The sequence below is a fragment of the Medicago sativa genome, chromosome 6, assembly GCF_051527215.1.
Source record: "Medicago sativa cultivar Bolivia chromosome 6, Bolivia_mono, whole genome shotgun sequence".
Classification (NCBI taxonomy): domain Eukaryota; kingdom Viridiplantae; phylum Streptophyta; class Magnoliopsida; order Fabales; family Fabaceae; genus Medicago; species Medicago sativa.
The window spans coordinates 70,122,283-70,138,788 of record NC_140754.1 but is presented as its reverse complement, the minus strand read 5'-3'; the positions used below and the strand labels follow the sequence as shown (position 1 = coordinate 70,138,788).

General features: G+C 33.0%; 1 protein-coding gene across 1 annotated transcript; it reads right to left on the bottom strand.

Moving 5' to 3' along the window:
- Positions 1 to 7,595: 7,595 nt before the first annotated feature.
- Positions 7,596 to 12,514, bottom strand: LOC146916566 (Protein kinase superfamily protein). The gene is made up of 4 exons (XM_085718605.1): positions 11,377 to 12,514; positions 10,227 to 10,619; positions 10,082 to 10,129; positions 7,596 to 9,216 (listed from the first exon to the last, which is right to left on the bottom strand). The coding sequence occupies exons 1-4, from the start codon at positions 12,437 to 12,439 to the stop codon at positions 7,709 to 7,711; spliced, it is 3,012 nt and encodes a 1,003-aa protein (XP_085574731.1). The 5' UTR covers positions 12,440 to 12,514; the 3' UTR covers positions 7,596 to 7,708.
- Positions 12,515 to 16,506: the final 3,992 nt, after the last annotated feature.

Genomic DNA, 16,506 nt, shown 5'->3' with positions numbered 1-16,506 from the left:
TTTTCAACTTGCTGGGCACGTTTTCAGGATACGGTTGGTCATACCTTGGGTCGTACGCACCAACCGTGTCACGATTTGGCAAAACGTGACACGATTTTGCCTGAATCTGAACACTATATAAGCATTCCATGACCCATTTGTTGGGTAAGCTTGGTGAATCTCATGGAAACCAAAGGATGGAACTTTTAGGGTTTTAGATACTAAAGGTCGAGGGTCTTTGGGTGAGGTTGAAAGATTCAAGATGTGAATCTTGGAGAACCAAAAGAGAGGGCTCTTGGGAAAAGGGTTGGTGCCTTTTGGGGAAGATTCATGGGGTTGGGAAACATATGAATGAAGAGTCTATTGTAAACACCTTGGGAGAGTGAAAATTTATGAGTGTCTTGTTCATTGGTGAGGTTGGGAAAATGGGTAGAAATTAGGATTGTTCTTTGTGAGCTTGTTGAAGCTAATTTCTTGTAACTCATTTGTATCTCTTTGTAAGAACTCATTGATAGTGGATTCGAGAGATCAATCTCTCCCCCAGAGTAGGTCAAGTTGGACCGAACTGGGTGAACATTTCTTGGTGTTGTTATCTTTTCTTTACTCTCTTTATCTTGTTTATTCCTTAGTTGGATTGTGGTTTTGATATGCACTTGGTTTCTAAATTAGATCTAGATTGTTGCTATTGCTTGTGGATTATTTTGGTTGTTGGTTGCCATTGATACTTGCTCCACAAATCTAAATTTCATTGATGTGAAGTTTGGAATTGACCGAATTCACAACAATATTGTTACCAAAATATCCATCCAATCAGAATCAAAGAAACCACACAAAAAGGAAATAATTTCGAAAAATGTTTTAAAGAGATGAAATGGTAGCGAAAATTATAAAGGTACGTGAAAACATAGAAATCAACGGCGTATTTATTTCAAAAACGTAGAAAGGCAAAAAGTGTAACAGTCAGTAGTCAAGTACACCACCGACTATCAAATCAAATTTTACAAGACCAAAAAGAAAACTAAAGACTGTTAATGAACATTAAGGTCACAAAGAAACATCAGCTTTGTAAGATGAACAATCCTTCTTGCCTCCATCTTTGGTCATGATAGCATCAACAACGAATGAGCTTCATCACCATCGAACGCACCAACAAAAGTGGGGCATTGTCTTAGATAGTGCCCAAGGTCTTTGAACCAACAAAAGTAGTGAGTTTGGAATGTAGTTCCTCTGTGGTCTTCCCAAGTTCCAAACCATCCAAGCATATAGGAATTCGCTTGTCTAATAATATAACATGATGAACACATTCTCAAAAGCTTCCACGAAATACTTCTCAAAAGGGCGTTTATCTTTTCTTCCTCGACCTTATACATGTCAGAGAGCTCATCCATTTTAACTTTGTTCCATGTCCGAGAATGTACCATATCTGACTCGTGAGTGGCTTTGACATTCTTCATGGTAACGATAAGAGAGTCTACCTTCTTAGCACAAAAAACTAGGACCTCGTCTGTCTGGACTTTCTCTAGTCTTAATGCTCAACCAACTTATCTTCTTCCTTCACTTTCTACCCTTCTACCTTCAGTTTCACGGAAGCATCATTCAAATATTTGGCGATGATCTTTTTCTCCTAGGTGTTCTTAAACAACTACAACTCCAAACTAACATTGGATTCTCAAAGGGCGTCCACCATCGATGACACGGGATTATCGACGAGAATTTTCTCACAAAGCAAAGCCACCACCTTCAATAAGAAGATAAGCTCCTCAACTTATTAATCAAGACTCTCTCAATCCCCGAAGCAAGGATATCATAAAGATAATGTATATCGTAGGGAGATGTTAGATCTTTCATTTCTTCGAAGGACGGCGGAGAGCTAGTCCACACATTAGGAAGGATTTCTCTTGAAGATGACTAGAAGTAAAATAAGGGGAACCATCAAATGATTTAAGGTGTTTTGAAGGAAAAAGGATAGATGCTACCGCTGACTTCCCCTTAGAACTCGGATGCGGACGAGGGAGAAAGTACTAATCCAAAGCAAGTACACGAGTGCCTCCCTCGAACTTGGAAATCTGTGTGGTATGGTTGACTTGTCTACCTAGAGTCGTGGACATTGTTGCAACACCCAAATTTAATTGTTGAAAGAAGTCTATACTTCTTATCTTGTGTGAAAATGAATTAATAAAAAGGCACTGGAATTAGTAAACAAGAAGATAATATAAATGGGGTAAAACAATAAAGAAAATGCAAGTACCAAATAACTACACCTACACTTCAAGACCACCCTTATTCAAGAGATACTTTAATTCGATGAAATGTGAAGTCTCCTTTGGATCTCCCTTGTTTAGGGTCATGTATGGTTCATACCACTCCACACACACCTTTTATCCCTGCCATGAGCTCTAAGTACGAGGCATTCAATTAGTTTTACTAAATGAATATTTTGGCTGAGGGTTTGGAAAAGTACCTATCCAATTACCAAAGAGGGAACTACTAAAATAACTTATGAATTGGGCACCTTTCGTCCCATGTCACCTTTTTTTCAGCCGCACTCATCTGGTACTAGAGAACACATACTTTAATCTCATCCTCGGGAGAGGTCGCCTTGGTCTTGTAATACATATCCTTAAAAACCTTCAAAAAGGGATTTAACTGGTCGAAGAATATGTAGTTGTGTTGGGTAAGGTAGACTTACTATTTCCCAAGCATAGTCGCCCAAATAGCAACACAATGATTGATACTCGATGATGAAACCCCACAATGGGGGTGGATATGAGAAGTGGTCAATTAAAGATGATTCATCAACCGAATTTCAATTTCACATAAAGGAAGCTTGAAACCAAATCAAGATAGAGAACTTCCTACATTATGAAACCAATTTAGATGTCATGGCTGCAAATCTAGGCACCCCAAATTAGATCGAGAATGTCATAATCGGTCAAAAAATCAACCCCCGCAAGATCCAGTGTCCTAGTGTCATTAGGTTTAACTAAGAACCTTGCCATATACCTAGTGGTACTAGTGGGCATCTGAAGAAAGTTCTTGACCACAATCGTCAGTACTCTTCGCTTTCTTACCCATGGGATCCTTAGCTAAATGAAGAGAAGAAGAGTTAGTCAACAATTTATCTTTCTTAACGAACCACCACTCCACTTCCACTTCAGGCTCTATGGTGCCATCACAAGTTCCCTCAAAGTCGGTGGAATCCGTATGCGCACTTGACTCTCACCAATATGACTACCATAAATCATCAAAGAGGAAATGTGGGGTGTGGAGACATATGGGTCAAAAGGACCAGTCATTGGGCTCGAAGGAGGACCCTCATGGCCTCATCAGAATCAAAAAAGATTGGATCGAAAAACTCTTCATTATCTAGAGACATTGAAACACAAGGAAAAGGAAGAGTTATTCCTTGAAAATCAAAGAGTCTTGGTAACAGTAAAAGGAGGAAGGCACAAACTCCTTAGTAAAATCACACTTTTTAGGTAAAAAGGCATTCCAAACGAGAAAAGACAACAAAACAACCATACAAGAGAAAAACATCAATTATACACAGGAAAGAAGTAAAATGGCATCCCCTTTATAACCATCAAATAGACCACAATCTGCGATTGCATAATTAACAACTCTTCTTTCTCGCCCTCCCCCTAAAAATAAAAATAAAAACTAACGAGTGGCTTACCCAAATGTATTGTCAACATTTAATGCTCCCTTGGGGAGTAAACCCATGCATGAGATTGAATGACAAACCAAGAAGCATGTTGGACATATGCAATCATTATGTGCAAAGTCTAAGACTCATTAAAACAAAAATATAGTCCCCTTGGCAACATAGATACCTCCTCATCCAGAAAATATCCCACTCGGATGGGTAAACCCAAAACATAGACCATGTTATCCAAGTTGTTGTTTCGGAATGGACCAAGGTTCAATCCTCAAACCTAAAGCCCACTCATGATGATAAGGCTCAATAAATGATAAGGCTCAATAAGGGGTCCAAATGTACTTGGAGTTCAATTGTGCTGGAAAAGATCTGTGAAACAACGAATAAGGCGCTCAGAGCCAGTATAAGCCATTCAAGATATCAAGCGATCTACCGACCTAAACGTTTGAGTATCTTTGCATGAACAACACCCCGCGTTGGCGAAGAACAACCAACGATCACCATCAAGAACAAAGGCGAAGGTACTATAGTAAAGGTGTGGGCCACAACACAACTGAAAAGGGGGGAAATATAGATGTACCCTACAAAGAAATGTTTAAGGGGTTTTTAACCTCTTCAAACAAAACAAGAATTTTTGGAAAATGTAGGTACTTTTGCGAGGGTTACTTTGCGGCATTTTATAACCTCAACTAAATATCTGTTATATAAAAAAATTTGAAACCAAAACACTATTAGTTGTAATTAACAATGTTTTTTTACCTCAAATAATTACAGTAACTTTATTATTAATATGTATGCATTTTTTTTAATTTATAACAAAAGAGAAATGTTAACTTGTGCCCTTAAGACACAAGTTAAGAAAACATAGATATAAACATTTTGTTGGAAATTGTGCATTCAATATTCTATAAATTTAAAATCTTATTTTTTCAAGACAAAATTTATGATTTAATTCCATTTTTAGATTCTTAACTCGTGCCCTTAACAAAAAGGTTAATTTTCGTTTTCAAATTTCGGCAATAGATTGTTGACCTCTTTCAACAATCAAGTTTAAAGAATTTATTTTAGTCACCTATCTAAAAAGAAATTATTTCACTACTATAGAATCACTGTAGCACCAACTCAACTGATTTGAACTAAGAGTTAGTGAGTTGAAGATCCAGAATTCAAGCCATCATAAATTAATAGAGACGGTTTAAGACGGTTATTTTATTATCACCTAAGCACCAAATTATTATAACTGTAGCACCAAATTATTATAATTATTATCACTGCACCAAATTATTACTCCCTCCGTCCCATATTACTTGACCTAGGTGACTCCGTTACGTATGCCAATGCACAATTTTAAACTTAAATTTCTTTAATAATCTAGTAGAAAAAATTACGAAAATTTGATATTTTGAAAATATTAATCGAGACGAATCTAACATCTTATATGCTATATTTTGTTTTTATATATTAGTAGAAAAATAAAGTCAAAGCATGTTACATGAATAATGCAAATATTCTAAATAGGTCAAGTAATATGGGACGGATGGAGTATTATTATTACACTAATTTCATCTTACACACATTTATTACTATCAATTAAAGAAGAAGACGTTAATTAATTAGCTATGGCACCAAAAGTAAAACAGTGCCGTATGAGGCCAACTCAGTATAGTGACACGTACTAATCGAAAACAGAGAAAATACTGCTGCACTGCACTCTCCACTCCACACTTCTTCTGCCTGCAACAACAGCAGCCTTCCAATTGGTTTTCCGATTTGATCTGATTTGATCAAACTTACCTCACACCTGTCTGTACACTGCACCATCAGCCGCCAATTCTACCCTTCATTGTCACCTTCTTCTCCAGGCCCCTACTATCTCAATCACTTCATTCATTGAAACTTCACCAGCATATCCATTTTCCCAATTCCAAAATATATTACTATTCACGTCATTTTATTATAAAAATAAGTGTCATATGTTTTTTTTGTGATTACTGGGATTTGAACCCTAGACCTTTTTTGTGATGTCTGGGATTTGAACCCATTTTCCCAATTCCAAAATATATTACTATTCACGTCATTTTATTATAAAAATAAGTGTCATATGTTTTTTTTGTGATTACTGGGATTTGAACCCTAGACATTTTTTGTGATGACTAGGATTTGAACCCTAGACATTGAACCCTAGACCTTATATATACCTTATATATACTCCCTCCGTCCCGGAATAACTGACCTATTTTCTAAAAAAAAGTGTTCCAAAATAACTGACCCATTTCAATTTTCAATACAACTTTCATCATTCCCAATACAATATACTCCCTCCGTTTCAAAATATAAGCAAAATTCACTTTTTAGGTTCATTCATTTAATGATGTATGTGGTTCATAATATGGACCACATACATCATTAAATGAATGAACCTAAAAAGTGAATTTTGCTTATATTTTGAAACGGAGGTAGTAATACTAAATAATACTACTTTTATCATTCCCAATACAATATATTCCACTTTCCCCTTTATTTATACATTTTTCTTAATCTGTGTGAAAAACCAAAGTAGGTCAATTATACCGGGACGGAGGTAGTATGATATAATGTATTGTCCTTACAAGTTGAGTTAAGCTCACGAGGACATTATAAGTGTCGTATAATCATATTATATTAGGTTTAAAATAATGGTAATGTATAGATAAATAAAAGGGTCTAATAAGTATTTTTGGGCACCTTTTATGATTCTTAGATCCAGTCGTTTGCATTTTAAATAAAAATAGAGAATGATAATTTTAACAAAGTTCCTTTATTCCCCTAAAAAAAGTTTCCTTTATTTTAACAAAGACCCTTATTTTATTTATCGTATTTTAAAGCGGCGTGTTATGACGGATAATGATGCTTTTTGTTCGGCTGACTACAACTCTACAAGCTTGTGGAAGATCGAAATCATTTATTTTTTCAAAGTGACTTATATGGTCGTTTGTGGCTTCTCATTTCTTGTTGCCTAGGAATTTCAACGGCTTTTCAAGGTAATTTTAAAAGATCATACCCTTCATCTTGGTGGGTTAGGAGGATTTTGATTACTTTTTATGGTGGTTGAACCCTTTGATTTTGATTACTCTTCACGATGGTTGAACCCTCTCTCATGTTTACACAATTTCTCAATTTTTGTTTGCTGGCTACTTGTTGTAGCTTCGTTAGTATTGTAAGTTACGTGGATTATTAAGTTTCTTTTAATACACCTTGTGTTAGATGAACTTATTTTAGTTTATTAATTTATTTTCTTAAGACATTAAAAAAAGCTTAATAAAATGATTCTTTAAAAATATCAATTATAAACGTGAATTAGTCAAATAAAGGTAGTGCATTTATTCCAAAATTTGGAACAAATGTACGATTGTTTTTACCCATTTTTGTTTCTAATTAGGGAAGGAGGAGTACCGAATTACTTCAAACATTTATGTATTTATTTTGGACTTACTTCAAAAAAGAAATTACTTCAAACATTTATTTATTTATTTATTTTGGACTTACTTCAAAAAGTGCACTCATTCTTTATGATTGTTTAATATTTTGTATACAAAATCATTTCCAATAGTCTAGTCATTTTTCATGAAGCCCCCAAGTCATTTCCAATCGTCATTTATTTATTCTATTTTATTTTTCCTTGTTTATTTCCTTTCGAGTTCCATCCCTCAAAAATAAAAGGGAAATGAGACTAAACAATGAAGTAAAACAATTATAATTCAAAATCAATCAATAAACTTAAGTATAAAACTACTTTCCACAAACAATAAATTAATGATTAACTCCTTTAATTTTTTGGTGGTGTATGATGAACTCTAATTAATGATTAACTCCATTAAACTCCACTTAATAATATTTTTTAAGGAATACTGATAAGAAAACGTTTAAAACATGCAATAATAACAAGAATAATAACCCTGTCATAAAACGTACCAAAAAATAAAGAAAACCCTGTCACAAAAAAACAATAATAATGAGTTTAATAACAAATTCAATTCAAGTATTCAACAATGAATTATACCATCCATCAACATTCAACAAACATGAAATCAATCACATCAAACCACCACCACCAGAAACACCACAAGAACCAGCAACACCACCACCTGACACCAACAAAGACGACTGAAGTTGTAACAAGTGATGATAACAATCCGCTGCAGTAGGTCTTTGTTCAGGATTCTGTTCCATACACCAATTCTGTAACTCTCTTAACATCTTAGGCACATTCACCAACCCACATGTCATTATCAAATACCCAACACTCCACACATCTACTTTCACACCATGCAATCCACGCTCCATTTCTGGCGCGTGTCTTCCACGCTCCACCATACCACCTTCATTCTCTTTTACATATTTCCCTAACTCCGGCGCACCGGCCGCTTCGTCGAAACCACTCACAAACCATTCACCACCTTCTCTATCATTTCTCATCATAACCTTTTCCCAACCCAAGTCCCTATGCATGAATGATAAGTCATGTAATGCAACTAAAGCTTTTGTTACATATTTTAGGGCTTCCACTAGTTGTTCAATGTTTAAGGGTTTTGCTCTTATTCCTCTAGGTTTAAATACCAAACTCATGTTGTTTTCAACAACCTTAACCAAATACTCACTATGTGGTATTCTATGATCTAATATCTCGTAAACTTCTTTCACCGAAGAAAATTTTCTCTTTTCCAAAAATACCCTTTTGCATGTGTTTGGTGTCATTTCAATTATAACACCGTGACCAAAACTATACCTTTCGAAATCACTATAGACAAAACTACCCCTTTGCATGTTGGAACAAGCTTTGCTTAACATTGATAACAAAATACCGATTCTAAAACATGGTACTAATGTTTTGAATCTTTCACTTGGTGTTGTTAGATTCACTTGATGTAAATCGGTTCTAATGATTTTCCCATCTTCTTGTGATTTACTAAGTGCACAAAATGTTACCTTATTTCCAATTGCATAGTAACCAAGGATATAAGGTAAATCCAAATAGCTCCATAGTAGTTTTTGAATGATAGTTGATGATGGGTTTTGAATATTCTCTTTAAATTCTTCACATTCTTCACCTCTCCATAAACAAAAATTGTTCACAAAACCACTCACATTAGGCCATTCATCTTGCAACAACAATGTATCTTGTGATTGTGATGAAAATGATGAGAAGGGCTTTCTAGTAATTACCATTTCATCGTGGCAGAATCTTGAAACGACCCTATTGATACAATCATCCCATAGACCAATGAAAGAGTCTCTACTAGAAAATGGGAGAGTACTAGGGTTGTTAATGTTGTTATTGGTTCTAATAATGGGGCCCACAATGTCATAGATTATGGATCTACAATCCAATGGTTCAGAAGTTGTTGTGAAGAAGAATTCTTTACCTTGTGGTAAATCATCAAACACTTCTTTCCTAAGTGGAAAACGTAAATTTTGTGGTGGTGGCTCTTGTAAATGATGCTTTAGTTCGAATAATGTTGGAAGTGATTGTGGTGATGAAATACGGAGGAGACAATCCATGTAGTACTCAGTTGGGTCTCTAAAATCCAATGGAACAATTGCTGCAAATTAAATACACCAACCATAAATTAATTATGATTCTGCCAAATTTAATTAGAAGCACTATAATACTTGCTGGATAATTTAATGCTTCAGTGAAAAGCTTGAGTATAATAATTGAATTACAATAAATTACATGTAAAAAGCAAATCCATGTCTGTTTTTTTTTTTACAAAAAACAAAGGCATGTCTTTAATTTATCATAATTCTTTTTTATTTATTCCATAATTTATCATAACTCTAGATTGCTATAAATATATGCATACAAATGCAGATAATTTAGTTGCAATTGTAGTTGTTTTATGTAAAATTCAACTATATCCAATTATAAGTAAAAAGCAATTGTGCATGATTTTGGTTTGACATGGTTTTAAATTGTGATTGCTATATGCAATTGCAAGTGTAAAGCCTTCAAATTAATGTAACCCTTAATTTAAAACCAAGATTTTTGAAACAATTTAACGATTCATATAAGTTTTTTTTTTTTTATGAACAAATTTTAAAAGGAAAAATGTAGGAGTGAAGTTCAAACCCTTAACAAAACATCATTACGAGTCAACTACGAGTCAACAATTCTTAAATTTCTCCATACCAAACATTACAAATAAAACTTGCATTATTTGTTGCTCATGCTCTAGCTCTAGCTCGAGCACATAGTTTCCATTTATTTGTTGAGCCATATTGATAGTTAGTTGCCATTTGATTGTTGAAATTCCTCATTTTATTGAGCAAATTATTGACAATGAAATGCTATAAAATTTGCAATACTGTTCAAAAAATACTTATATATATGTTGGTATTATATTGGATAAAAAATATATGATTGCAAAACTTATATATATGTTACTCATAAATTAAGGAACTTACATCTTATGGGAATTGGTTTGTTGATAGGTTGAACTCTTTCAGCAAAACCTGAAAAATACAAGGATGAATAAAATTTAATTTAATTAAATCCTAAAACATGTAAAAACAAACTATAGAAAAATTATTGATAGTTTTAGTTTGATACCACTAGAAGTTGAAGAAGATTTTCTTCTACCAAAAACTTTAACTTGTTGTCCAGAAACAAATCTATCAACTGAAAAACCTTTGAAAGGACCATCTTCAAAAGATTCTAAAGGACAAATCACCATTGCATCATCAAAACAAGTGAGTTCATCAGCATGTAAAAAGCTTGAATTTTGAACCCTTACTCTCCCTCTATGAACTTCACCTTCTTCACCCCATAAACTCACTGATTCTTCCCATACCATTCTTATCTTACCAATTCTTCTTAGTTCCTTAGAGCTAGAAGAAGGTGTTGAAATTTCCATTAGTGAATCTAACCCTAGTATGTTTCCTCTATGACCATGAAAAAATGGTTCACCTCCACCACTTGTCATTGCCAATTGTTTTGTCCTTGCTGCAATAATGATACAATAATAGTTAAAAAAAATTGATTTATTTTGGATTGCAAAGAATGGTTAATTATAGTTAAAAAAAATTGATTTATTTTGAATTGGAAAAATGGTTAGTTATTTATTTATTTTTAATATTTTTTTGGACTAATCTTTTTTACCAACTTTTCCAAAACTATTTTTTTTTTGAGAAACCTTTTCTAAAACATTCTTTCCCTGAAACAATGTGAAACAGTATTTTTAGTTGAAAGAGTCAGAGAGAATAACAGAAACAGTAAATAATATACTTGCCTTCCAAAACTTTCATGAATGTCTCAAACTACTGTTTATTCTATAAGAAGTTAAAATAAATATTTAAAAAAAAAAAACAAAAAACTTTACTGTTTCAATTAATTTCAGAAGTGCATTAAAGATTATATGAGTAGGTTAACAAATATATAGTGGATGATGAATTTTAATTTTATATAAAAAGGGAGTTTAATTAAATTTGAAGAGTACGGATCATAAATTAAAATTATCACATAATAATCATAATAATAAGAATTATTATTATTATTATAGTTCTAGCTTGTACAATATATCTAAAAAAATCTATATAAAAAACAAAACTTTACTGTTTCAAATTATGGCTAGTATATTGAAGATTATGATTTGGTGAAAAAAATAAAAAAAAAGGGTTTAATTAAATGTGAGGAAAAAAGATCATAAATTAAAATTCTACTGTTTTTATTTTATTTTATGGTTTTACTGCATAAAATGAACCTGATAGAGGAAGATCATCATCTTTGAAAGGTCTTGGAGGAGGAAGAGATCTTGTTCTAGCAGTTTCATCACAAGAAACAAAAGAAGAACCAACTCTACCACTACCACCATGAGAAGATCTCATTCTTGATCCCATAAACTGTGAAAGTTCTTCAAAAACCTCTTCATCAAAAGAAGCTGGTAACCTATGCAATTTTCTTTCATAAGGTGAAAGTCTAAAATAGCTTTTACCAACTTGTTCTCTTTCACCACCTCTTTCCCATTCATAAACTTTCCTAAACTCACCTAACATGTTATCCCATTTTGTACCTGCTGTTTTTGCATCTCTATTAACACCATGTTTGTTTAGAAATTCGGCTACTTCTTTGTCTTTATCAGCTCTTGTTTTCCCTCTACTCATTCCCATCTCTTGTTCAGTTCTTGAAGATGTTTCAGAACTTGTTTGGTATTGTTCTTTCCATGCTCTTGCTAACCATAGCATTTCATTAGGTTTCCAAACAGGACTTACATATTTTCCTTTTCTTAGTTGTTGATGAACTTGTTGTTCTAACTCTTGTAACCTGTTTCCTTCTTGACAAGGCATTGGTGAATGATCATGGGATTGTGATGAAGTTGTCTCTGATGAAGAAGCAGCTAAAGGTGTTGTTTGAGGTTGTTGTTGAGGAAGATTTGAAGGTGAAGGTGTTGTTGATTTTGATTCTTGTGTTGGATTTAGAATGTTGGTGATTTGAGTTTGAGGTTGTTTTTGTTGTTGTGTTGGTGAAGGTAGAAGCTTCCATTGTCCACTATATCTTGGTCTTTTTGTGGTTAAGGATGTTTCAAATTGGTTTTCAAAGGGTGAAGAACTTGCACCACCACTTGAGACATATAATGGAGTTGAAATAAAAGGGTTGGTTCCACTTACAACAATTTGTTGTGATGATGATGATTGTTGGTGGTGATGATGATGAATTGGTCTTGTTGTTTCTGATATTGATTCTTCATGTTGTTGTTTTGGTGATGATGAAACTTGTTGTTGTTGTTGAGGTTGTTTCTTGGATGTGTCTCCTTTGTCACCAACCATATTGTTTGTGAAATAAAAACTGGTTCTAATGGAGAGAGGAAAAGAAGGAAGTAGAACAAGCGTAACTATGTATCTATCTATCTTTATGTTGGTGTTGTGATGTTTATTTTTTGGTTAGAAAATAGGGTTTTAAGTTAAAAAGAAAATAATTTTGAAAAAAGGGTGATAGATGATAGTGATGTTTATTTTGAAAAATAGTCTTCTTACTTGTCAGGGGTTGACGTAACTGGTAAAGTTATTGTCATGTGATTGAAAGGTCATGGGTTGAAATTCTGGAAACAACATTTTGTATAAAAAACAGAAACAAAGTAAAGACGCGTACAATACACCAATAATGATGGGATCCATTTCCGGACCCTGCTTATTCCGTGGCAATTAACTGCCGTTTTGTATTTTACAAGGATAGTTAACTATTGTTGTTTCTTTTAAGATCGGTTCCATTATTTTTTAAATCGGTTCAACCAATCTTAAAAATGTCAGCGACAATTAACTTCCGTTCGACCGATAATTAGCTTCCGGAGAGAAATGAACAATTTTAAAAGGGAGAAGAGCTATTTTCATTTATTTTTTGTTGAGAAAATAGGGTTTAAAGTTAAAATGAAAATAATGTTAAAAGAGGGGGTGATAGATGATAGTGATGTTTATTTTTTTGTTTAGAAAATAGGGTTTTAAATGAAAAAAGAAAATAATTTAAAAAGAGGGGTGATAGGTGATAGATAGATGGCGATGGCAGTACTAGTGGTGGTGTAGGTTCTATTAGAGTATCTTGAAAAGGGAAAGTCACAAAAGTGGAGAGGATCACAGCAAGAAAAAGCAAACATACGAAAATATGAAAAGTAGCAACAGAGAGGAGAAAAAACTTAAAAAGTCAAGAGAAGCGTGGGAACTACCGTGAATGAGACGGTTCGGTTTTCTTGTTTTACATTCATGTAGTATTCATCTAATAAAAAAAAATGAAGAAAATAAAATGCGATTATATAACCTATGAAATGAAAATGTATTTGTTTAAGTGTATGTTTGGTTTCACGTTTGCAACACACAAAAGCACGCTTGTTAACGTGGTTTTTTTGTTGTGATTTCCATCAAACTCTATTTTGTAAACATTGTGTCAAAGAGACGCTAAGTGAGATCAATTAGCCTAATACCAAGGTTGGTATATCAAAATTAAGGTGATGCACGATGATTTTTCAAAAACAATACTCCCTCCGTCCCGGAATAATTGACCCATTTTTTAAAAAAAGTGTCCCAAAATAACCGACCCATTTCAATTTTCAATACAACTTTCATCATTCCCAATACAATATAACACTAAATAATACTACTTTTATCATTCCCAATACAATATATTCCACTTTCCCCTTTATTTATACACTTTTCTTAATCTGTGTGAAAAATCAAAGTAGGTCAATTATATCGGGACGGAGGTAGTACTCTATAGCTTTTGCAAAATCGCAGTATGTTGTCATGATTCTATCATATTCACCGTAATATCAAACACACATTTAATTGACTTATAACATAGTTAGGTAAAAATGGTTATAATTAACTCAATTCTTAATAATATCAAAGTATATCACTTATCCATTTAACCACCATATTAATAGATCACACACACTCTCAATATCTTTTCCTAGAAATGAGAAGGTTTACGTACAAGAATAATCTATAGAAAGTATAAATAATTTAAGTGTTTGTTTGGTTTTGCAATGACTTAAATTGGTTTTTAATAAATTAATGTTTTTTTAGGTAAATATACGAAATGACAAAGTCGTCATAAATTTACACACAAAATGAAGATGTCAGGATTTGAACTACGGTCGTGACGTACGGCCTAACAATTTTGACAATATCATTAGCTGAGCTAGGATTTATGGGACAAATTGATATTTTTTAAAAAAATTCACAAATAAAGTGAGTTGAATGTATAATTGTTTATTTTAAATGTATAACTAGTTACAAACCCGTGCTTCGCACGGGGGTTCAGTAACGTATTTGATAAAATATTATATTGAAAGGATAGATTGCGAAATGACAGATAATTATAAATCATAATACAATATTTAGAGTATTTTTTTTTGACAAATACAATATTTAGAATACTCTTGCATTGCGGATTACAAAATTAAATCTTCAAAATGGCTTGATCACGAGTAACAAATGAAAACATATTTAGTTAGCGGTAGAAACACTTTTCTAGTAATAATTGATATCTATCTATAAACCAATGAAAACCATATTACCAAAGCTACCAGATTTATATCATTTTGACTTTCAACTTCAGCGTATATAAATCCTTTCACATGATCTACAACAAAGGCAGATATTAACTGCAATTTAGTATCCAGTTCTTTCAGGTGAACAAACTTCTGCATCAAACAGATAGCTGAAAGCCTCTCTACCTGATTTATATCATTGTATTTTAGCTTCAACGTATGTAAATCTTTTCACATGATCTACAGGAAAGGCTAGGGATGTCAATGGATACCCATGTGTACGGATAATATGATACCCGTCCCCGCGCCCGTTGGATAAATATGATACCCGTGCCCGCCCCGTATCCTCGTGGGTGCCCACTATACGGGTACCCGTGGGTATTGAGGTATCCATGAGTACCCACAGAGTTTTGCATTTATTTATTTTTTGGTACAAATAATAACTTTTTTTAATTACCAAAAAACTTCAACTTTTAAACATCAATACATAATCCATTCAAAATTTCATAAATCATACATAATCTATAGAAAATTCATGATCCTTATATAATCTATATGTTTTATGATGTGAATGAAGTGGAAACGGTGAACTTAATAAGATGATATAAAAAATTTAAAATAAAAATAGGTTATTATTGAGGATTTTTAGGTGGGCGGTAAAATTTTCTTCAATAAGGTAACAACTTTAAGTAATAAGATATGATATATAAAGATATTTTAGCAATTTACTTAATTTATTATCGGGTATGGGTACCCGTGATTATGGATACAATCAAATCTGTGTCTGTGTCCATATAATAATGGGTAGTCAAATACCCGTTTATTATACCCGTGGATACCCGTGGGTATGGGTATTTTTGCCACCCCTAGCAAAGGCAGATATTAATTGCAATTTAGTACCACGTATATAAATCCTTTCACATGATCTACAACAAAGGTAGATATTAACTGTAATTTAGTATCCAGTCCTTTCAGGTGAACAAACTTCTGCATCAGACAGATAGTTGAATGCCTCTCTACCAGATTTGTATCATTTTGCCTTTCAGTGTCAACGTATAAAAATCCTTTCACATGATCTATAGCAAAGGCAGATATTAACTGCAATTTAGTACCGAGTCCTTTCAGGTGAATTATGCGTACTTTTAGAACACTTGTTTTAAAGGAAAGATGTTCAAATTACGGAATATTATCATTCTCCGTAAATTTGAGAATGAAGGTCGCATAATCCAAATATTTGTGATGCATGGTCTAAGGCATGGGGTTCGGTAACGTATTTTGTAAAAAAATTGTTCTAAAGGAAAAATGAGTAAATTAAGGGAGATAGCCGCATTTTTTTAAGAGATTTTTGTCGTTTATAAATGTGAAATTCAAGCAAAGCATATTGCACAAACATTAGAAACGCGCATCTTTCTAAAATATTTATCAAAGCATTACAAAGCCTTGATTCATGAAAAGAGCATATATTTTGTTCATGAAAAATGTGCAAATTACGAAAAACTGTTATCCTTTCTATATGTGGAAATCAAAACCACATAATCTAAAAAATTAATTTTTAGTTGAAATTCGAGAAATTTATCTGAACTTTTCCGTAAAAGGATGAAAGTTTTATGACAAAACTTATTAGCTAAACATATATTAATGTTATATTTATAAAATTTTATGAGAGATGGTTCATGTAAAAATATCATATAGAATCAAAATTCAACATTGTACACCAATTTTTTTTTATTTTTAAAAGAAAAATTAAACACTGTACATATGTGTCTATCAAAATCAAACATCGTTAATCTAGGATCTCTACTCAGCCTATTTCCCACTTGACGTGAATTGATGGAGTATTAACATCTTCCAAAC

What these genes read in the sequence shown, in the direction of transcription:
- LOC146916566 (XM_085718605.1), bottom strand. Translation starts at nt 12,439, where the DNA reads ATGGTTGGTGACAAAGGAGACACATCCAAGAAACAACCTCAACAACAA. An exon ending in ATCTTCTTCAACTTCTAGTG is followed by an intron (nt 10,130 to 10,226) that starts GTATCAAACTAA and finishes TGTATTTTTCAG; the next exon opens with GTTTTGCTGAAAGAGTTCAA. An exon ending in CAAACCAATTCCCATAAGAT is followed by an intron (nt 9,217 to 10,081) that starts GTAAGTTCCTTA and finishes TTTAATTTGCAG; the next exon opens with CAATTGTTCCATTGGATTTT.